Consider the following 22,527-nt stretch of genomic DNA (forward strand, 5'->3'; position numbering starts at 1 on the left):
ATTACGTCACAATTGCGGCGGCTTCATGTTGATCTGGATTGATCACGCGTGACTTACAAAGTTCCTGTTTTGCTTTGCCATAATGAATTTATCGCGGTTCTTGTTGAAACGGACGAAATCAGTTTTATCGTGCAAAATTATTGTTCTTAGAATGTGAAGGTGTGATATGGTGGTTTTTTTGGGTCATCTTAAGATAATTTTACAACTCGTTATGTGTTTAAAGCCTGGTAAACAGATGATGAAAAACAATGACCGGATGCTACATTGTGTAGAGCCATTTCCGATTGGTAAGGCGTGACAGATGTATTAATGATCACACTAATACTGTGTCAATCAACACGTGGCACTGGCTTGACTCTTTTTAAATTGATTGCAGCATTTTAGAGGTACATCTCGAAAGCAAGCCAGACAACTGATATTTTCACAAAAAAAGGCTCGGCAAACTGAAATATTTTGTATTCTTGTGTCGCGTGTTGCCAGATCAGTTTGATAGTTCCGTTTCATATTGTAAATACCCTTTCAGTGGGGAAGTAAAACCAAATGGGCGGAAACACCCTTTAAGCGAAATGGGATAGTGAAACCGGAACCATGGAATGATATGAAAAGAGATAAAACGGGGAAATTTTTGGACATATTGGAACAACTTCCCTTTCTCTATAGTTAGACAAGTCTTTAACGTATTCTAAGATACGACTGGCCGAGTATTATTCACCCGCAGGTCGCAACTAGCTATATAGGCCTGTCCTGATCTTGATTGTGCTCGTAAAGTGCTGGAGAATTGCTCTCTGGAGTGCCAAAAAATTGCTAAGAAATTGCCAAAAGTCCATAAAGCTGCTAGCTAAATTACAAAAGTTGCCTTTTAAAAATTTGGATATTTTATATAAACGTAAAGTAAAAACTGTATTTTTTGTGCGTCGCAATAATAAACTTAATTGGCTCCAAAGAGTTGATCGCAATAAAGGCGGCTTCTAACCATTAATTTCTTTTTTAATGTTAGATAATAGGCCTGCGAACATTCAATATTGCATGAATCGAAGTTTTGTATGAAATAGTTGCCTTTGTCGTGCTCTAAACTTGAAGTTGCTACTGAATAAATTGCTCCGAAGGGCAAAACGGCTAAAAAGTCGCCAAGCACAATCGGGAAAGGCCTAATCCCAATAGACCCTTGTATCTATCGATCTTAGTTGCTATCTTGACAATACTCGAGGACGAATTTCGAAACTGTCTGTCTGGAAACAGAGATCTTTAAAACAGAATTCAGCAGATGGCGGTTTGATTAAGATTTTACAATAAATTGTGATAAGAGACTACTCATATTGTAGATTCAAAAATTACATTAAAGGAGAAAATGCCAGTGATTACAACAAAACCTTTCAAGGAGTTGGCTTCATACTCTCGATTCTTAAACCTTCTTCAGTTTCATGCAGGCGTGACTGTATTTCTCTCTAGTGGTCATCTTGGAGGTTTTTTTTTCGATGAGTCCGTTTTTCTCACGATATGGAGTGAGGGCTTTGAAAGAGAAGAGATTTAAAGAAGAAGTTACTAGATTAAGAGTTTGCTTTTTCTTCACGTCGGCAGAACCATAAGAGAAAACTCACACAATTTAAGGGAGCATTCATTACTTATCCCCTGGTTTAGTAGGGGAGGGGGTGGGGGGGGGGGGAGAGGAAGATTTTAGGGAGACATGGTTTCCAGGAAAAACCAAGAAGAGTTCAGATCTCAGTCGCCGCTAACAGAGTACTAATAATGGTGCGAAAACCAAGCACATCTGAAAGACGTTAGCTCTGCCGGAACATTGGTGTGGATTTGGGGCCATGTATGGAGGTGAGTGTGCAAAATGACATGCATGTTTTGGTCTTAAAGACGGTCAGGAGCAGAGAGCTAGGCGGGTTGGAAGTATTCCCCCCTTCCTCCCTCGGGATGTACTTCCTTCTTTCCTTGCTAATAAATTAGTTGAATTCACATGGATCTAACCCAAAGTTTCAAAGAGCACATACAGAGAGTCCACAAAAAGAAACTTCCGCTTCACTCAGAGGAAATAATTCAGTCGGGAGGGACCGGAAGTCTCAGAGGAAAGGTCACCCTAGTGGCGCCCGAGCGGATATTGCGGTCGTCTTTCAAGCACATCACGCGTGTTAAGATCATTGAAAATGAGAAACAGAAAGACTTTAGATTGAAATACGATTACAACTATATATTTGAGCCGTTTGCTCCTTGATAAAATTGAAAATAACTAACATCCAATGATAAGACTAGTACTAATCATGGATTAGTAAAGTACGCTCGATCTAGCCTATTTTTGTCTCAGCGTAATAAAATCCAGGGCACAATAGAACTTGTAAACATCAAATGGTGGGGCGGCTCACAGTTCTGATTTTCAGTAACTCATGTCCTTCGATCAAATGGTTGCAATTTATCCACATATCTTCAAGCCATCCGTCTTCCAGCCCGCGGGACTTAGTCAACGTGATTCAACTCCGCTCTCGTATGACATCGAGGTGGATAGATAATCCCCCCACTCACCATTCCCGATAGACAATGACCGGTCTCGTGTCCACACGAAACCACTTGTCGCCTTCGGAGATCCGAGGCAGAGACAGATGGAAAGATACAAGCGGTAGCCTTAATTTCTTCACAAGATAAAAATTACCCACGTTCTGTTACAAAGTAAACGCTTAAAAGCAGCAAGAAGGTCAAAAATTATAAAAACGTCAATGTAAACAAAATTTTAACTTACAACGCTACCTCGTAATTGAAAATTTGATGATTAACACAAGAATCTTCAAAGCGGTCTTAGTAACTTTAGGGAAATGACAATACGTTTTATCCAAGTTTTATTTCAGTATATACAATTTATGATGAACTGACAAAGTTCCTTTTATTTTAGTGCTAGAATTTTGAAAGAACCTCATATACAAAATATTAGTTGACAGGGCACTTTGCAGCTGAATGTTTGTATGCAAGCGCTCCAGTTACGTATCGATAAACAAATTTTGTCTGTCTAGGCTTGCCGTGATATTTTTCCCCGTTATCAGAAGCATATCTGATATTAAGGATCACTGCACCTGCAAGCCGACGCATCATCGAAAAAGTTCCTTTTCAGGATCTCCTCTGTGTGAAGCCGTAATCCTTCCAAAATCCTACCCGGCAATAGCACGTGAACAATTTTTAACTGGTTGGAGAAGACTTCTGCATTGTTGAAGTAATTTTCTGGGAAATACGCTTGCTGAAGTAAGCAGTTATATTGAAATAACAAAAAACTGTTTTGATATGAAAGGGCTTTTTCCCCAGGGTCAAACTTGCCAATACTACTTGGGAGGGAAACGGTGATCTTCCCACTCTCTGGTTTCGGCTATTTGTAAACCAAGGTGAAAATATTTGCGACTACAGCGAGCTTAAGATGATAAGGGAATTTACCTCTGCTTTCGCTCTGGCCTCGTGATGGTCATGGTTAAAAATTCCATTTGTAACACTTACGAGAAAGAGACATCTGATTGAGCATGAATTGGAGGGAACTTTTGGGGTTATTTTCACTCTGAGAAATACGGAACCTGGATTCCCCTTTGCTGTGATTTTGTTTTCTAACAAAAGGATTTTCCCCAATAACACGATACTACGGTGGATATTTGATTCATTCTGATGGAGAACTTACGCACGAAATGTCAGCACCTTTAAAAAATCTTTACGATGGCCAATTTACTGTATTAGCTATGTTGATTAAAACAAATCATCTTGGACGCAGCACCACAATTTCTTTAGAAACTAACCTCTTTATCACAGTTTCTTTAGAAACTAACTCTCTCTATCACAGTTTCAGTTTTGTCAAACAACCTTATCCAGGCATTTTTAGAAACTGAAATATGACAAACTGAACGAGTATTTCATTCTGAGATCAAAGTCGTAGACAAGTGATTTTTCAGCCCCGTTGGTAACATATCTAACGAAATACAACTCAAGAGACAATTTATGTGTATTGGCTAAGGAAATTGAATTGTTTGAAACATTTTTTCCATGAAACGTTATCACTAAAGCGGGTGAGTGTGGTCATATTGAAATGTAAACAGTACAATATTTTGAAAGTGGGATGATGCAAGGGAATTTGCCCTCAACTGTAATTGTTACGTGATAGTTTGGATCCACGTATAAATAGCCTAACGCAGGCATTGCACCAATCTATTGAATAACAAACCTGCAGGCTGCTTGGCGAAGAGGTTTACAGTTATTTCTCAGTACTGAGCTAAATATCGCTTATCTAAAGATGATTTTTGGATCACTGGCATTTGCCGTAATAGGTGACATGATCGCAATGAAGTATTACCCACAGAATGGTTCCGCACTCGCCTGGAGCCTCGCCCAAGCTAAAGGAAGTTTGTCCAAGCTCCGCAACACCACCCATAGATTCGCAGAAGTGTTCTGCAATAAGCCAGACGAATGCAAAGTTGCCATAGACCAGTTTTTTGAGGTAGTTTCTGACATTCCTCACGACCTTGTGGAGGCATTTGTAAAGTTCTTAGAAAAGTACTCTAACGGACCGGAAAGCGACCGCGCTCAAGATGGTGGTACTGTGCAGAAGAACCCAGATGTAGCTAAAAAAGGTGCTGTTGATTTTACTAAAGAGACGACAGAAGTGAAAGGAAACGTAGCGAAAGCAGAAAGCATAATTAACTCATTGACGTTTGCGAGTTACGATGAGAATAACCTGTGTGACCTCAAAGAGGGCATTCCTGACAATGAATACGATGTGACTGTCGACGAAATTGCTGATCTGACCGGCATGCCGGGAAAACTTAAGAAGACAATCAAGCGAGCTAGAAATTTTTACCGGTGGAAATATCCTTGCCGTTAATAAGCTGGGGTTCAAGGCAGACGATGGTAGCCTAGTCTTTGGTCGAGTAGCCGTCATCCGTCGAGGGAAAGTTCTAGACATGGCATACTCACTTCACTCGGTGGAATATGAGCTCATCTCAAAACATGACAACGCAGAAAATTTAAAGCAATTCTCGGAAAGCCTTGACAACGAGAATGATGATGAGGCGAAAGGAAACTCCAAGAAGGGAATTTCTATGAACCTGAGGAGCGACTTCATGGCGTTCTTCCATAAGCAGGCCATCGACGGATTTGTGAAGCATTGCGATTATGTTTTGAAAACCATGAACCACGGAGAAGACGTGGTACGTGCCCTTGGTGTCGACAAGAATGGCGGAATTACCGGAGAGGAAAAGAAAAACGAATGATTTCTAACGACTATTTACGGCCGTGGAAAAGACGCTCGAATGAAGGGCAAGAAAGACGGAAATTACACCAAAACAACGAACTTTTCCGACATGTTTTGTCCTTTAGCATTTAGAACTGAAATAGGTATTAACATATTATATCCTGCCATTAATCTTTTTCATTAGTCAGGTACGAAAATTTTGTCAGTACTTGTTTAGGAAAGCTTGAAGTCATTAGAACGCATTTTGGTTTTGTGTCTATCTCAACATGTCATATTGAAGTCTAAGACATGCCTAAGGTAGAGTTTGTGTGATAAAATATCATCATTTTTATGGAGTTACGTGCATTTCGCCGTATTTTGCAATTGGAGAAATTTTGAAGAACTTCAACCTCTGGCCCGAAATAGGACAATTTCACCTGTCTAAGCTTGTTGCGATATTTCTACTGTCATTAGATGTTTATCCTAATGATCACTAGAGCTGCAAGCTGACGCATCATTCAAAATTTTCAGCTTGTCAGCATTTTTTTTTTTTACTGAACGATAAATAAAACTCTCCTATGTGATCCCCTAGCACTTTCAAAATTCTCAACTTGTCAGCATTTTTTTTTTTTACTGAACGATAAATAAAACTCTCCTATGTGATCCCCTAGCACTTTCAAATTCCTTCCAGACAACTGCGTGTGAACAATTTTTAGTTGGTTTGCGAAGAGTTCTGCATTGTTTAAAATTATTTTTCTTAGAAATACTCCTGCTGTGGCAATCGAGTACTGTAGTAATCGAATACTGTTATATTGAAAACAAAACAAAAAGCTGTTTTGAAATGAAAGGGTTTTTTCCCCAGGGTCAAAACATCCCAATGCTACTTGAGAGGCAAACGGTGAGCTTTATGCTCTCTAGTTATCGTTTTTGTAAACTAAGGTAAAAAGGATTGCATTTTCTGTAAAAATGAACTGACAAGAATTTTTTTTGTCTTCTACTTTGCCATAAGTCTGAGCTTTGTGTCATAAAATCTCAATATAATTATGCAGTTATGTCTTTCGCAGTATTTTGCGATTTTAGTTATTTTGAAGAAGTTCAACCTCTGGCCCAAAATAGGAGAGGTTCATGTATAAAACAAGACTTCTTAAACTCAAAACATATTATAGTGTATAAATATTTTAAAGGCATGGTTTCCTTACTGAATCATATCTTTAAAATGTGTATTACAGTTGTAAGTTTTTATAACCTTTACAATCGTAAACGATGAACCAATAAAACGAGGGTTCAAACTCAAACATCTTGAAATTCATTGATATTTTAAAGGCGCATTTTTCTTACAAAATTATTGCTATAAAACGTATTTTACACTTGTTCGGTTGGTTTTGTCCTACAGAGTTATTTCTTCCCAATCGTATTTTACACATCTGACAATTTCCACAGAACGAATGTTTCTCTTACAACTCCTCCGTTAGACCGTCTCCAGAACTGATGCAATCTCCCTCATTTGACTGGAAAATTTCTGGCAGGAAAAAAAAGAAAGGAGAACTGTTGCTTGTTTATAAGTCAGAAAACTGTTTTTAGAAAAACCGTCCGTGATACGACTGATACCAAAATTGCTGTAGGAGTTGCATACATTGTATTTTCATCAAGTTAAGCTCAGGTAAGGAGACATTTGAGACTTCTCACTTTTGCAGAAACTCACCTTAAATTCGCCAATGGTCATTTCAAAGGACTTTGAAGTGATCGCCCCAGAGGGGTCTGTCACTGTTACTAAAGCTGTGATGTAGGGAGAATTCAGACTGCGACAAGAGCTAGAACTCACTCCAACAGAAAGTTTCCATTTCATGTCAAGTAACTAGAGAGATCAATTATATTGTATCATTAATTACATTCAACATTGAGAGAACCAAAAAAAAAAGAAAACCCTAAGTATCATATGCATATTGGTTGAATGAATAATTGCATACAACGTTCAAAGTCTTAAGAAACCCAACAATTGGCATTCTGTGACACCAAACAGTTATCTTTTTCATCACTAAAGTAATGTTTCATGAATTGTGTCAAAAGAAAATTGTGAGCATTAGGTTTCAAAAAAAGGAAGAAGAGGCATTGCCAAGTTTTGATGAGAAGGCATGGAACTTCCTGAACAAATATTTCCTACATTTCTGACCTTATTTCCCCCTTCCCTCTATGGCACCCAACTAAAAATCACTGATTACACCTTAAACCTAAAATTACTGTCAGTAGCATTCTTGAAAAGAAAAAAATTTAGCAGTACTTGCATTGTACTGTGCTGATCTCTCAAAATAGCTTTCAAGTGTATTTATCGAAATCAATTACTTTGACACCATTTTTTTGATACCTGCCCAACATTCAGGGTTTGTGTTAAGTCTGAGCTGCTTAAAATCTTTCCCTGAAAGAGAGATTGCAGACAGGAGTTTGAACACATATAAACTGAGATACAAAATTAAAATCAAATTCAAATGAATCATTATTTTCAGTTTCCAGACTCAAGACTATTAAATCATTTAGCTGTAATGGAAAAGCAGTTGCCATGGGTGGGCTCTAAAATCAAAAAATTCACCACAGATAATGTTAAAGAAATGTTTTGGCCAAAATAATTTATCTAAATTCAGCAACCTTAGAAAGATCTCAACTGGCAACAAAACACTTATTGCATTTCAGAAGAAACTAATGACATCTTCCAGTTTTTGCGACAGTTCACCTTGAACTTTACATGACAATAATATTCTTACCTTAACATGACTAACTGACTCAAAAACAAACACTTACAAAAGTCTGCACAAACTTAAAAACAATCCAAAAATATTAATAATCCATTGAACTAGATAACTAAAGAAATACTAAGAGAAACTTAAGAAAAGCAGCATATTACCTGTTCATTCCAAACATGTTTAAGAACTGAAAGAGTATTCTCCTTCCAGCATAAAGATGATTTCAGTTCTGCAATTAGTTTCTCAGAAGGTAACTTGGCCTTAGCAGCAGACCTGTTGAAAAATAGTAACAGATTGAATCTTATCTGCAATATAAAGTGGTAAACTATGGGGGACTCAAATACCTAAAGGTTGACAAGTCCTCGTTCAAGCCCTGAATGGGTCACTGTGTTGTGTTCTTGGGCAAGACTCAACTTTCATAATGCCTCTTTCCATCCAGGAGATACACAGATATCAGCAAACTATCAGGGAAGCCTGATGAAATCCTGGGGTTTAACATGCAATAGACTGGTATCCTATCCAGGGAGGAGGGGCAACACTCCTAGCTACTTCATGCAGTGGAAACTGCGATAAGCTTTGATTAAATAGACTACCTGGCTTAAGTGCAGAATAATATTTTACTTACAGCTAGAACATTTTAGAAAGTGTGCTAACATTAGAAATAAGCATTTACCTGAATACATAGCTAATGGCATTGAGTAACAGCTTGGCATCATATGATATTCCAGCATCCTTAAGACACTTCAAGAAGAAAATCCATAACAGGTACAAGTAAATTTTTTGGATATTGATCACTCTTTTTTAAATAAAAAAAAAACAACATTGCTGTGATAAGGTGAAAATCAACAAAACTAAAATTCCTTTGGAGGCCCTGAAAATTTGTCATCAGTGGAAAAAAGATAAATGACATATCCTCAAAGAATGATGACAAAAAAAACAAAACAAAAGAAGTGGTTCAGTTCAACCATTAGTAAGAATTGTGTGCTGTATATTCAGGATCCTAAGCAAGATCTTTTTGCACATGCATGTTTCCATTTATGTAACCTTTCATTACAATAAGAGCCTGTCCTTGCGAAAGAGAATTACCCATAGTGCTTGTGTCCCTATTGAGGACATAAGGGCATTCTGCTGAGAAAGACTGAGAAAGAAAGGTGTCCTGGAAATCAGTTACCATAGACAACTAGGAACAACCAGTAAGAAGCTAAGAACAAAAAATGACTATAGGATCCGATCTAAACATTGGAGAGAGTAGTAATGAAAAGCTGTCTATCTGTTGTGCAGTATGTTTCACTGGTAACCTGTCAATTGGTTTCGGGTGGTTTAACTAATTAATGACCAATTTCCACGCGTTTGGCCTGTGTTTAGTCATTTTACGTCATTTGACAAATGCATTATGTCTCTCGCAAAGATTCTTATTTAATGGGGTCCTGGCTATTACACAGCACTGAAAGATCTGCCTCACTTGATAAATGTTACAAGTAATCTATCCTTTGATTCATGATAAACTTAAGTTGTGCAAAAATCTTCAGTACCTTTTGATAATGTTCCTCAGGAAGAAGTGCAACTCTGTACTGAAGAAATGCTGCTACATCCTGGCACTACAACACAAAAGAGCACATAAAAATAAATCACAGTGGAGCTCAAACATGTGATACTGGCATCGTTCTGCAATATTTGCAAGTAATTATAGGGTTATGATTCATATACCATTTCAACAAGGATGTCTTGTGGTACAGAATTAAGTGCCTCCACTGCAGAGTTAAAACCTAGCGATCAACCAACAAAAAGAAAGAGGTTAAAATTCAATACGAGTTGAAAATACTCCTCAACAATCGAGAGAAAGACATGAAACAACCTTGAGGTAAATCCACGAACACTTGAGACATCTTTATTTCCTCTGGCCTCAGAGGCGCAGAATTCTTCCTTCATATGAACAGCAGTTGCTCCTGCAGAGATATTTGGTTGTTTATGCGACATGAATTTTATCCGGAAGAGGTGAACTTTAGCGATGAGTATTTTTTGGGAGGACTGGGTATTTGTCCAGCGGTTAACTCTAATAATTCAAAATGGCGGCTCAATCAGGACTAGGATGAACTTAGGAATCTTTTGGGAAAATCAAAATAAACTATGAAGCTGGTAAGGATATGGAGGTGTTTCTGATTCATTTTATTACAATTATTTTTTCTTCTTAATTTTGGGGTTGTTTCATTTTCTTTTACAGTATTCCCTAGGAAGAACCAGCTCGGCGCCATGTCTCGTACTGCAGTTCAAAGGAGCAAGTATAATGTTGGACTGTTCTTTAGATGTGTCAACTCTGCAGCACTTTATGCCTCTTTCATTAGTGAACAAGTGAGTTTATCGATTTTGAGGTACTTACAATTACAACCACAATTTCAATTAAGAATTCATGGTTTTCAGTAAACCTGAAGGTGTGCGAGTAACATTTTTTCCTTGTAATATTTATGTAAATAGTGAAAGAACAAGTCAGCTAAAACCATGGACAACCAGGGAACTCCAAGATATTGAGGGATTTTCTGCCCAGAATGTAAGTTGTTTATGATATGACTTCATTCCCAGAGATGGAGATCTAAAATCTGGAGATTTTTTTTCAGACCAGCACCCCCCCCCCCGACCGAATTCGTCAATGCGGCCCCCCCCCGAAAATTTCTCTTTTGATTTAGACCCCCTACTCCCCCCCCTCCAGGTAATTTTGCAGGAAAAATATGGATCTATCTGTCAATGACTTCAATTTGTTGAATACTCAATCTAATCAGTTTCTCCCCTATATAGGAGGAACAAACAAGAAACTTTCTTCTTTTTGTTTGGAATGAACAACATGCATCACACAAGAAAATGAAGCCAGAAACGAAATACAAGGATAAGAAGTCGGATGATTTTGAAATTTTGGAATATATGGAGCTTAGTTTTTTGTGGGCAACTGATCCAAACTTCCTTTTATCCAGGAATATTGGTCTTCTGTACAGGGGGGCCAGAGATTGGCTCTGTATCCGGGAGACTTCAGAATAATCTGCGAGAGTTGGCACATATGATCCCATATTTTCCATAATTCCTTATATCATTCCATGCTGTCTGTTATGCTGTTGTTTAGCCCTTGGCCTGAAAGAGGGATAAGCATTCGATTTTATCATACAATATTACCCCTGAATCACACATTAAGGTTATGTGAATGAGGGAAATGATCACCAAATAAAGAAGCTCTCAATTGCTAAACAAGTTCTCCATGTAAGCAACTTAGAAAAAGTATGGAGAAAATGCATACTGATGGTAGAATGTTAAGGAATTAACATGTCTATGTACCTGACACTGCTCAATTTAATACTCCTCAGAACTTAAAGGAAATTGGTGGGAAAGTATTCATAGATGAGGAACCAGAAATTTGCCCTCCAGAGGTAATTCAGATGATATTGAAATGCAACACTTTGCTTTTTAAACTCTCATGAAGTGCTCAGTAAGTATGGTAAAAATATAACATTCTTGAATTGGAGAAAGAAAACCTCTTATTTTAAACCCCTGTAACCTCTAAGAGTGATTGGCATCTAACATTTTTTTACAGTGTCCTTGCTGAATCAAACATTAAGGTTATGAGATTAGAGGAAATTATGGCTTACAAGAGAAACTTGTGATGGGTGAATTAATTCTCCATGTCAGCACCATATGAAATGTATATAAAACAGTGTGGAGAATATAAATACCCATGTTAGGGTGCAAAGGGTTCATTGAAGGAGTTAACCCAAAGAAGAAGAGGAAGCAATTTGTTGTCAAAGCAAGTAATGCACCTTTTGAAAAACAGAAGGAAAGATTGCCATGGAGATATCTCAAGCTTGACAGTCTTTGTTAAGTTTAATTTTTGTTTGGGTTAATTAGGATATTAACTTTTGTTGGTGATTATTTACTTTAATTTGATAGGATTGTCTGCTGGATATTTCCACCATTGACATCATTCTTATATCTAATTACCATTTCATGTTGGCATTACCTTTCATAACAGAGGTAAGTTGTAATTGATAATGTCGCGGGTCAGTCCATGGATAATTTGGATCATTCCTAACAAACATTTCAGCAAATTATCAATGTGTAAGTGAAAGGTGATGTTATTTAGTGAACAAAACAGGCATACTTGGAGAAAAGGAACTTCAAGGAGAGCATACAACCTTCTGATTAGTATCTTGGATACTTCACCACTAAACTGTATGAGTCCGGTGGCAGGCTGGCTGTTTAATTAGGCTCTTGATGATGAACTTCTCATATACTTCTAGGAAAGGGAGGTTGATATGATGTCAAAATGTAATGCTTCTGCGCAGTGACAATGTGAATGGCAATGCATGGTAGATGTTTTTGTTGTGACTTTTCTTTCACTTTTCCTTAGCATTCAGGATTCAAAGGAAAAATCTATGCCACTGAACCAACAGTTCAGATTGGAAGGTAAGAATTGTGCTGATCTGTGTGGTGTTCAAAGAGGGTAAGTTTCTAAAGAAACTCTGGTGTTGCATTGGTGGGAAAGTATAACAGGGTAACTAAGTACTATAAATCGCTCTGTTGAAAGGCTAATGCTAGAAGCATCAGCTTTTTAACTCTTTGCAGTGGCCAATTTACATTATCAGATCAGTTGACAATACTTAATTACCTTGTGTGATGTACAGACAGGTAATTTATTAAGTGTCCTTTAAAAGTCTGAGACCTTGTTTCTTGCTTATGTCCTTGATTGTGAGAATCTAAGTTAAAATGTGTAAGCATGTTATTTTATTGAGGAATTTTATCTGCAGAGAACTAATGTTAGAGATGGTGGTGTATGCAGAGCGAGTTCCAAAAGTGAGCAAAGGAAACATGTGGAAGGACAATGAAGTTTTAAGGTTTGTTTTGTTATTTTTATGTTCCCAGGTTCTCAAAACAACGCAATGAGTCAACACAACACAATGACTTAGTCAGGTCTTAAAATGGACCTTTCGAGCAGGATTTTCAGCTCGTTTCTGTTAGGCTACCACATCTCCTTTAAGATCCCGGAATGGTCAACCAAAGTAAGTGAAGACTGAGTTAACAAGGTCACAATACTTTTGGGGCTGGCACTTTAGCAGACCTTTAATTTTTTTTTCTTTTTCTTTTTCTTTTTTTTTTTTTTTCATTTAATATTTTGTTGTTTCAGATGTCTTCCTCCTCCTCTGTGTGACTTAAAGGGGACAAAGTCATGGAAAGTACTTTACAGGTGAATCTTGAAATTACAACAAGTTATTGAAAGGTGATTTATAAATGATATTCTAGTTGACAGCTTCTGTTTTAGTGTATTGTATTCTAACTTGATAAAAAAAAATTTAAAAATTGATCAATCCCTTCAGGTAAGATTTACATGTAGATCATATCAGCTCCAAAAGCATTGAGAGCCACCAAATTCTTGGTATATACTCAATTGAGGCTTGCAAAAAGATGAAATTTAGTTTGTTGCATGGACGAGTTTTTGAACCAAGTATGAAATTCTGAGAATGTGCCTCAGAAACACCCATTTCAGAACAGTTTGTAATCCAGGCTCATGAAATATCCTAAGGAATGCAGGGAGGCCTATATGAATTTGAAACAAAATCACTGCTCAAAATCATCTTTGTAACTTTTGTCATTTGAAATAACTGTTCTCCTGCAAAATGATTTCTTTCCTTTGGCACATTCCTTATGACAGCAAAAAAGATGTAAAGGCTTCAGTATCAAAGATTCAGAATGTTGGATATTCAGAGAGAATTGTAAGTATTGTCAGAAAAGGCTGAAATGTATTATATTTCACAATTTTAACTCCTTGTTACTTCCATCCAAAGAGAGCAGGATTAGATTGCTAATACCAAAATGTTGTGCTTACAATTTCTCTTGTTTTGGTTTTCAATCTTAAACCAGTTTGAATTTCACTTTTCATTGTTTCCATTGATGACAATGAATTCCAAACAAACGAATGTCTAATCAAACTGATTTGAATAGTTTTAAACCAAGGAAAAATTTTGTTTGACTGCTTTCAAATCTCAACTCTTTTCAATGTAGGATCTGTTTGGTATTCTAAAGCTCACTCCCCTCAGTTCTGGATATTGTTTGGGAAGCTGTAACTGGGTCATAGAATCTGACTATGAAAAGGTTTGTTAAATGAAGTTAGGTTTGATTTGTTATTGTAACACAATATTGGGAAGCTTAGTATTACTAATACTTTTTTATAACTTGAATTGAAGCACTGGTGTACAAAACCAACTTACCTTTACAGTGTGTATCAAATTTAAGCTGGTGTTTAGGTGTTTAAAGTTTATTATAGTTTATAATGTTTGTACCTTTTTCATTCTTTTGGTTGGTTTTCCCTTTTATTAAAGAAGTAATGTTATTGTACAGAAAAAAAAATTGAAAAACAAAACAAAACAAACTATTTTTATGACATTATGTATATGTTTAACTCATTTTCCCTCCTATAACACATGTGCAGTACAAAATGAAAAAACTTAACTTTTAATAAACACAAGATATTTGTTTATAACAGGTCAGTTATATTTCTTGTTCATCGACATTCACCACTCATCCTCTTCCAATGGACCAGTCCATGCTGAAGAACAGTGATGCCTTAATTATGACTGGCATCACACAAGCTCCCACTGCAAACCCTGATGCCATGCTGGGGGAATTCTGCACTCACTTAGGTAAGTACAACAAATACAACAACATGGGAATGTACAGTTAAGGTGTTTCAAAGTCAAATATCTTATGCAATCTAGGCTGTATTACCCTTGGACCCCTAAGAGTGACCAACATTTAATTTCTCCCTACAATTTCTCCTCTGAATCACACATTAAGGTCATGAGAATAAAGTAAATGATCACCAACTTAAGAAGCTCTTGATTGTTTGACAAATTCTCCTTGTCAGCACCTTAGGAAATGTATAGAGAACAGTATGGAGAATATGCATACTGATGTTAGGGTGTAAAGGGTTAAGAGAAGCATGGTATAGTGATATGATTTATAATTGTTTGTTTTCTTCTTATTCTACAGCTACCACTTTACGAAATGGAGGAAATGTTCTTGTGCCTTGCTGCCCCTCTGTAAGTTGTTTGATAAGGCTTGTATTGACCAACAGTCATTAATTACACCAGTAGAACATCAAAATGGTGTTAAATTCAATGAGTAAAGGCAAGAATGCAAAATGATATAGAAATGTACAAAAATGGTTGCGGAGAAATAATAGTTTCCTTGAATTATGAGTTTGTAAAGTATTTGAAATCAGAGAATGGATAAAAAGGCAACGCTTTAATTGTCTTCCTTACCCAGCCTCTTTATCTTCCATTCCAAACTTCCTCCTCCATCAGAGGTTTAAATAAAAGCAATCTTTCACCTATAAGATCCTTCACCGCCTTAGCTTGTTTAGCTTGTTTAGCTTGTCAGCAAAGTCTCATGTTTGAGTTTCACCTTATGGCATAGCCACCTATTGCAGCAGCGACTGCAGCTTATGGGAAAAGTTATTGAAACACTTTCCATGTCTTCATGGCACATTCTCTACCTTCCTTTCAATTACCTCATGCCAACTAATTCTTTTTTTTTTTTAATCACAGGGTGTTCTCTATGATCTTTTTGAGTGTTTGTACTCATATATGGATGGTGCCAATCTTTCAGCCATCCCTATCTACTTCATCTCTCCTGTTGCTGATAGTTCTTTAGCTTACTCTAATATTTTTGCAGAGTGGTAAGTGAAAAGAATTGACTCAACTTTGCAATCGTTTTCTCCCTTTGGAAAAATTAGTTGTATTGTTTCCCTGAGGTGATCAGCATTGAAAGAGGCCCCAAGAAAGGAAGGAGCTCTGAAATATTGTTGACAGTAATAAGATACAACCAAACAAGCATTTCTTATTGTATATATCCTTTTATCCCTTTGAGTGACCGGCATCTAAATTGATCCGTACAGAAATAGTGCAAAATCATTCATTGAGATCACGAGAATTAAGTAAATGATCTCCAACCTGAGAAGCTTTGATTGTTAAACAAATTCTCCTTGTCAGTACCAAAGGAAATGTATAGAGAAGGCATAGGAGAATATGGATACTGATGTTAAGGTGTAAAAATTAAGGGGGGGTTTTGTAAAGAAATTGTGTTGCTGCGTCGGTGAAAGGTATTACAAAATAATTTGGTTTTATCAATTGAGTTGTTAATTTGAATCGGCCTACGGGGGAGAGGTCTTAAGTAAACATTTAAAGCATCACCCCTTCGTCAGAGAGAAAATGAAGTCCTCCTAATGTATTCTTGTATTTCTGTGGAAGACACTGACCAATTTGTTCTCTTTTTTAAGGCTTTGTCAGAGTAAGCAAAGCAAAGTTTATCTACCAGAGCCACCATTTCCACATGCTGAGGTACATGTACAGAGCCTTGCTCTTGTTTTACCAATTTTAACCCTCCAGATCTACCAGCTATCTACGAAAGACTTCCCTTTTGGATCGTCTTGAGGGTTTGGTGTCACGCCATCCTCGGAGATCCAGGGGTTTTGAGTCGATTTCAAGTCGGGCTCTCCCGCCCTGAATTGAAATCGACTAACAATTGCTGGGTCTCCGAGGATGGCGTGACACCCTAACCACATCGCCTTGCTGATTGAGCGCTTTTCGAGCGTCGGAAAACAAAACTTACGATATCACAGCAGCCAATCAGGTGTACGAAAAATATCACGAGGAGCCAGTGAGAATCCAGAGTAAAGAAACGCAAAAAGCTTCAAGCGCGGGAAAACGTAAGAGATTGGTTCTAGTTCTGGGTCTGATTGGTTGAAAAAGTGGCGCGAATCTTTTTGGATCAGTCAAAATGGAAGTCAAACAAACCGAAATATTTGCGGATTACCTTCGATATCCAGTTGAAAACGTATTTGTGTCAATTGAACAAATAAATTCCGATTTTCTATGCGTCCGTCCGGAAAAGATAACAGATGACGTAAAAAATGGGGAAGAACGAAAGTCGGAAAAGTGGCACTCGAGGCACAGCCAAGTGTGGCACTGATATTCTTACCACCTTTTAAGCCATTTTCTATTTTTTTTAACAGCTTGTAAAAGCAAACCGTCTGAAACACTTTCCCAGCATCCATGGTAAGATAGCATACATCTTGACTTCTCCCGTTTTACAGTAAATTATCATCTTTGAGTGAAGTGCTATAAACTGAGTATTGTTGCCGATAATGACCTCGAACTCGAGCAGACCATTTTAAACCAGTGAGCAGCCGATACAACTGCAACTGTTTTAATTAATCCTTGAAAGTTTTAGAGTTCTTCCTTCCTCACCAGAGCCCAATTACATCGGTATGATAATAACATTGCATTCAGCTGCCCCACCCAATATTGAACGGTTCTTTGTGTGATCACCGAATGTTGTAGAATTTTGCAAAGTCACGTATTAGTTTTTGGTGTTGCTTTTGGGTTTTTCGCTTCTATGCATCATTCCTCTACGATGTGAAATTGTCTTTCTAAGCCATTAGAAAGGAGACTCCTTACGTTTAAAATCTTATATTCCCCACCGCCCGTGGGTGACCCGGGGGGCGGGAGGGGGTGTGTCAAAGCTTCGAATTGATCGATGCATAAGCCATTGGGGTGACTATGCCTGTGAACATCGTCAGTTTCATAAAGAGTGATTTTTGCAGATGGATTGAGCAGTTGTTTCAAGACGCCCTGTGTCGTATTTACTGGACATCCATCGTTAAGATATGGAGATGTAGTGCACTTCATGGAACTTTGGGGAAAATCAAATGGAAACACTGTTATATTCACTGGTAAGAAAAGTGTCCTTGATTATGACACTCCCTTTAGAAACCGCTTTGTTTAGAAAACCATATGCCGTTTTCTATATAATTTTGTTTCAGTTTGACGAGTCAAATTAAATGTCTTCCTTTTAGAGCCAGAGTTTCCATACCTCGAGGCTCTTGCTCCATATCAACCTCTAGCAATGAAGGTAGGTGTGTTAACCCTTTAACCCCTAAGAGTGACTAACATCTAATTTCTCCTTACAACATCCCCCCTGAATCAAACGTTAAGGTCATGAGAATAAAGGAAATGATCAGCAACTAAAAAAGCTCTTGATTGTTGAACAAATTCTCCTTGTCAGAACCCTTGGAAATGTCTAGGGAGTATTATGGAGAATATGCATACTGATGTGAGGGAGTAAAGGGTTAATCGTGTTAAATGTAATTAAACAAATAAATTAACGAATCAATTGAGAGGACGGGCGAAAAAATCTTCGGAAGGGAGAGGAGGTAAGGTCGACCTTCTTGCTTGTGCTTCGAGCGCCCTCGTCCACTCTTTTAGGAGCTAGGGAATTGTTCTATGTACCTCGATAACTTTTAGACTAAAAGCTGCAAACAAAAGTAATTAAGTTGTATTTTTCCGCACAAACACACATTAAATTTCAATTTGGGTTATTGTTCATCTGTTTCTTTTTTTAGGCTTGTTACTGTCCGATTGATCCAAGACTTAACTTTACACAAGCTAACAAACTTATTCGTGAACTTCAGGTCAGTTCTTTTACACCGGTGACAGTTATAGAGAGTTTTGAGTGGAACAGTGAAACTTTTTCCTTCGCGGAAGATTGCTCTCTTGTACTCTAGGTCACGTAGCTTAGGCGGCGAATTGAAAATTTCTCTGGTTACTTGCATCCTCCACAAATCCCACCTCTCGCTAAAACGATTATGTTTTTGTTACCTTTTCGGGTTATTTCCTTCCTCCATTTTTCTGAACTCCTCATTTCCTAAACCTCGTTTTTATTAGCTCCCTTACAGCTTTTTAAAGGTTGTAATGGGGTCAATTGTGATAATTGTCTCTTTACTTTTACTCTTCAGTCCTAACTATTTTAAATTTTCGAATGTGATCTTTAGAGAAAGATACGGTATCATTATTACTTTTTGTTCGTTTTTATTTCAGCCTGGTCAGCTTGCTATACCGGACACATACACCAGAGCACCGGATTTATTGCCGCACAGAACAGACTTAACTATTCAAGATACGGTAAACAATTTTGCTCTAACAGATGTTCATCGCGGGCAATGATCAGAAGACGTCCTTGCACGAGCAATCACTTGTGAACAAGAGAGGAGCGATTTTCTAGACTGAACCACCCGAAAGGCCTTACTCCTATGTTAACTACTATTAGCATGCTTAGCAAGCGGTTTTTCGACGCAGGTTGAAAATCGATCTATGAAAGTGTTGGACAGTTTCCTTCCCAGACCATCGCAGCCTACGATTCATAGCGCGAGTAAAACTGCCAGCAACGCAAGCTAAGCTGCTCTCAAGTTTTATTTAGACTTCAGGTGTCTGGCGTTGCGGCAATAATGTTATGTGAACCTCGCGTGTTGCATGTGTCACTGGAGAACGATTGTCCCTTGGAATGCCTTTGAGAGCAAATTTGATTTACGATTTTTTATTTTGCCTTTTTTAGGAGTGCAAGATCTCGACGTTTAGCCATTTGGATGTTCTATCGCTGTCGGTGAAAAGAGAGTTTGAGAAAGTTGTCTTATCGAACGAGGTTAGTTTGCGTCTTTAAGGTAGAGACAATCTACGCAAAGAATGCTTCGCCGGCGTTTGATGTCAAGTGCTGCTTTTCATAGTTAAGAATTTACGAAGCTTTCGCGAGGCCAGAGAATAGGTGTGCAAAGTAAGGTTGGCCTTCGAAGCGCAGTCTTTTTGCGCTCACCCGAAGCCAAGCGGGGTTCGCTTGTACTGATCGCATTAAACACTCGATGAAACAACACAATGCCGCCCTCCTTACTTAATTTCTAATTTGAATGGTCACTAGAGCCTAGACCAGTGTCCGATTTTGGACACTAGTGTCTGATTTTAGCATTATTTCCAGTTTTAGACACTTGTGTCTGTGTTTAGACACTAGCGTCCGATTTTGGACTTAAGTGTCCGAGTTTTGACTATAGTGTCCGATTTTACACCGAAGTGTCCAATTTTAGACACAATCGGCCGATTTTGGATATTAGTGTCCGATTAAGACACTAGTGTCTGCTTTAAGACATAAGTGTCCGATTTTAGGCACTAGTGTCCAATTTTGAACACTAGTGTCCTATTTTAGACACAAGTGTCTGATTTCGGATTCTAGTTTCTGATTGTAGACAGTATGGCCTGATTTTAGACAGTAGGGCCTGATTTAAGACAGTAGGGCCTGATTTTAGACAGTAGGGCCTGATTTTAGACAGTATGGCCTGATTTTAGACAGTAGGGCCTGATTTTAGACGGTAGGGCCTGATTTTAGACACTAGTCTTCGATCGTAAGTAAATAGTAACTGTTGTAACATAAATCGACCAGAAGTGTTGCAACTTTCCTTCGATAGGATTGCCAGCTCATTGCTTTTTTTCTTCCACGCCCTCTTAAACACACACACACACCAGTGGACTGTTAGGTTTCCTTGGCTCTCAGTTGGCTGATTTCTCGGTGAAGAGAGGCGTCTTTAAAGCTATGTTTATTGATGATATTTACCAAACAAGTCAGTCAGTCAAAACATGTGGATACATTTTGATTTGCTTTCCTTTTTCAGTTGGCCAGCGGGCTCCACCCTCAGGAAGTGAGACCTGGTATCGCAGTAACCACTGTTACGGGAACCTTGGTATCGAAAGACAACAGATACACTCTTGAACCGTTAGATCTGACGGGCGACGGATTTAACAAGACAAAGTAAGTCGCTTAAACCTCTACACCCTTACATCAGTATTCAAATTCTCCTTACTGTTCTTCATACATTTCTTGAGAAGCCGACAAGGAGAATTTGCTTAACAATCAAGAGCTTCTGTAGCTGGTGTCATTTCCTTTATTCTCAGGATATAATGTGTGATGCAGAGGTGATATTGTAAGGAGAAATTAGATGCTGGTCACTTCTAGAGGTCAAAGGGTTAATTTTATAGTTAGGACCAATTTTAAGTGTCTTTTAAAATAGAGTGTATGTTGCTCTGACGAATATTTCTCTCGCAATACTTTTTTTTTCTGGAATTTAAGTCTTTTTTGTCTTAATGTGAAATTCTTTTTCTTCATACAGGGATTCAAAGGCGGAATCTAAAACAGGCCAGAAGTCCTGTCATTTATGGGGGAGCGTACTCGTGGAAGATCTCGTAAAGTCTTTAGCGAAGGTGAAGTGTCATTACAAGGCTGCCTCGCATAGCTGCCGAATCTCATCAATACGGAGAAATATTTTTATTAGAGATTTTTTATGACTACTTTCTCAGCGCCCAAATTTTGCTCACTTTTTGCCGTTTTTGTCTTCTCAGCGTGGTATTGAGGACGTTAACGTGGATTCTGATCACGGGGGACACACTCTCCACTTGGTGAGTGAAAGCTAACTCAATAAAGGACATTTCCAGTGTTTAAGTTGGCGTTCTTGATACTATTAAGATTATATGTAATGAGCGCTCGCATATTAGGCAATGAATCGAGTATATTATTTGGGCGCATGTGGATATGGAATTTCTCTTCGAGTGTTCAATTTGATACCTCAGGAGTGAGCGCAGCGTGCGGGTGAGATATTGAGTTGAAGACGAGAAGAGAAATTCTATATCTACATGCAACCATGTACCAGACTCTATTTATGAGTATACATTGATTTGAACACCACAGGAGTTTACTTGCGAGAAAAGTCCCAAGGCGAGTGATGTGTCAGTAGCTGGTTGGTGAAATCAACACACGTAAAACATTATCGTTATTTTACACGTGTACGGTTACTGCTTCACTCAGGGCTGGAAATCTTTAAAAAACACCGAAGTATTTAACTTAAAGCTTTTCTTTGTTCTACGCTTAAGCCAAACACCAACCCCTCCCTTCCAAAAAAACGTTGAAAACAATCATGCGCACACGATTTGCTCATAATTAATATCGATGTAAAGCGTTTCATCCTCGGTTGCTTCGCCTACAATGGGTGAGAAATTTATGTAAGTATGTAAGTATTCCAGTTTACTTTTTGGACTTCCCTACATATAACTATTGAGTCAAGGTCAGCTTTTTTATTTTTGTTTGCAGACCCAGCACGATGCTATGATTCAACTGGATCGTAGTGGGACGCATATTATCACGCACGGGAACGAGGCTCTTAGAATCGACATCCGGGATTCGCTTCTAGAGTGCGTGTCACAGTTTTAAACGCGTATCAACGTCCAGGAAGTTCGGTGGTTACCTCTAGGGAAAAAACTTTTGTGTTCAACGCCGGACATGCCGTCATCAAATGAACTGCAAAAGTGCAAACGTCGCATCAGTTTCAATTGGGTTGAAGAAGCGCGCGCAAAGAACGAAGTCTTAAGTCGTTTTATCAATTTTTTTAAGTACAAAGAGAAAAGTGTACATAAGTTTTGCATGCGTATACAAACATTAAAGATTAGATAACTGTAGAGTCAGCTAAGATTATGGTGTGCGTCTTGTCACGAACGTGGTACAAAGAAATAAAATCTGCTAACGGTCCGATGCAGAATGAACCTCAGACCTTCGCATTTCGTTTTCTGATGCTTACCCCTGGGCTTCGTAGATCTAGAAGACGAACCAGAAGTGAATTTTTTGGGTTTATTAACCAACTATCTACATACTGCCAGGATCTGCAATGTCTAGACCATTATGTGCACAAACAGAGTT

General features: G+C 38.1%; 2 protein-coding genes and 1 pseudogene across 2 annotated transcripts; 2 read left to right on the forward strand and 1 right to left on the reverse strand.

Moving 5' to 3' along the window:
- The first annotated feature begins 4,110 nt into the window (after positions 1-4,110).
- On the forward strand, positions 4,111-5,380 carry LOC149035742 (uncharacterized; annotated as a pseudogene).
- Positions 5,381-6,477: 1,097 nt separating this feature from the next.
- LOC113681088 (COMM domain-containing protein 6) lies at positions 6,478-9,885 on the reverse strand. Its single transcript, XM_089191991.1, has 8 exons — positions 9,785-9,885; positions 9,637-9,695; positions 9,462-9,527; positions 8,603-8,670; positions 8,091-8,202; positions 7,557-7,607; positions 6,897-7,049; positions 6,478-6,713 (listed from the first exon to the last, which is right to left on the reverse strand). Exons 1-8 carry the CDS (start codon positions 9,813-9,815, stop codon positions 6,663-6,665), a joined length of 591 nt encoding a protein of 196 aa, XP_089048117.1. The 5' UTR covers positions 9,816-9,885; the 3' UTR covers positions 6,478-6,662.
- Positions 9,886-9,969: 84 nt separating this feature from the next.
- Positions 9,970-22,378, forward strand: LOC113681087 (integrator complex subunit 9 homolog). Its single transcript, XM_027198151.2, has 24 exons — positions 9,970-10,065; positions 10,151-10,278; positions 10,402-10,474; positions 11,277-11,339; positions 11,857-11,940; positions 12,317-12,372; positions 12,714-12,800; positions 13,091-13,150; positions 13,616-13,676; positions 13,966-14,055; positions 14,447-14,603; positions 14,953-15,002; positions 15,510-15,640; positions 16,241-16,301; positions 16,976-17,018; positions 17,567-17,695; positions 17,819-17,874; positions 18,365-18,433; positions 18,840-18,923; positions 19,354-19,440; positions 20,456-20,592; positions 20,951-21,041; positions 21,180-21,236; positions 21,925-22,378. Exons 1-24 carry the CDS (start codon positions 10,057-10,059, stop codon positions 22,042-22,044), a joined length of 1,983 nt encoding a protein of 660 aa, XP_027053952.2. The 5' UTR covers positions 9,970-10,056; the 3' UTR covers positions 22,045-22,378.
- The last annotated feature ends 149 nt before the right edge of the window (positions 22,379-22,527 follow it).

Source organism: Pocillopora damicornis, chromosome 13, assembly GCF_964200805.1.
Source record: "Pocillopora damicornis chromosome 13, jaPocDami1.2, whole genome shotgun sequence".
Lineage (NCBI taxonomy): Eukaryota > Metazoa > Cnidaria > Anthozoa > Scleractinia > Pocilloporidae > Pocillopora > Pocillopora damicornis.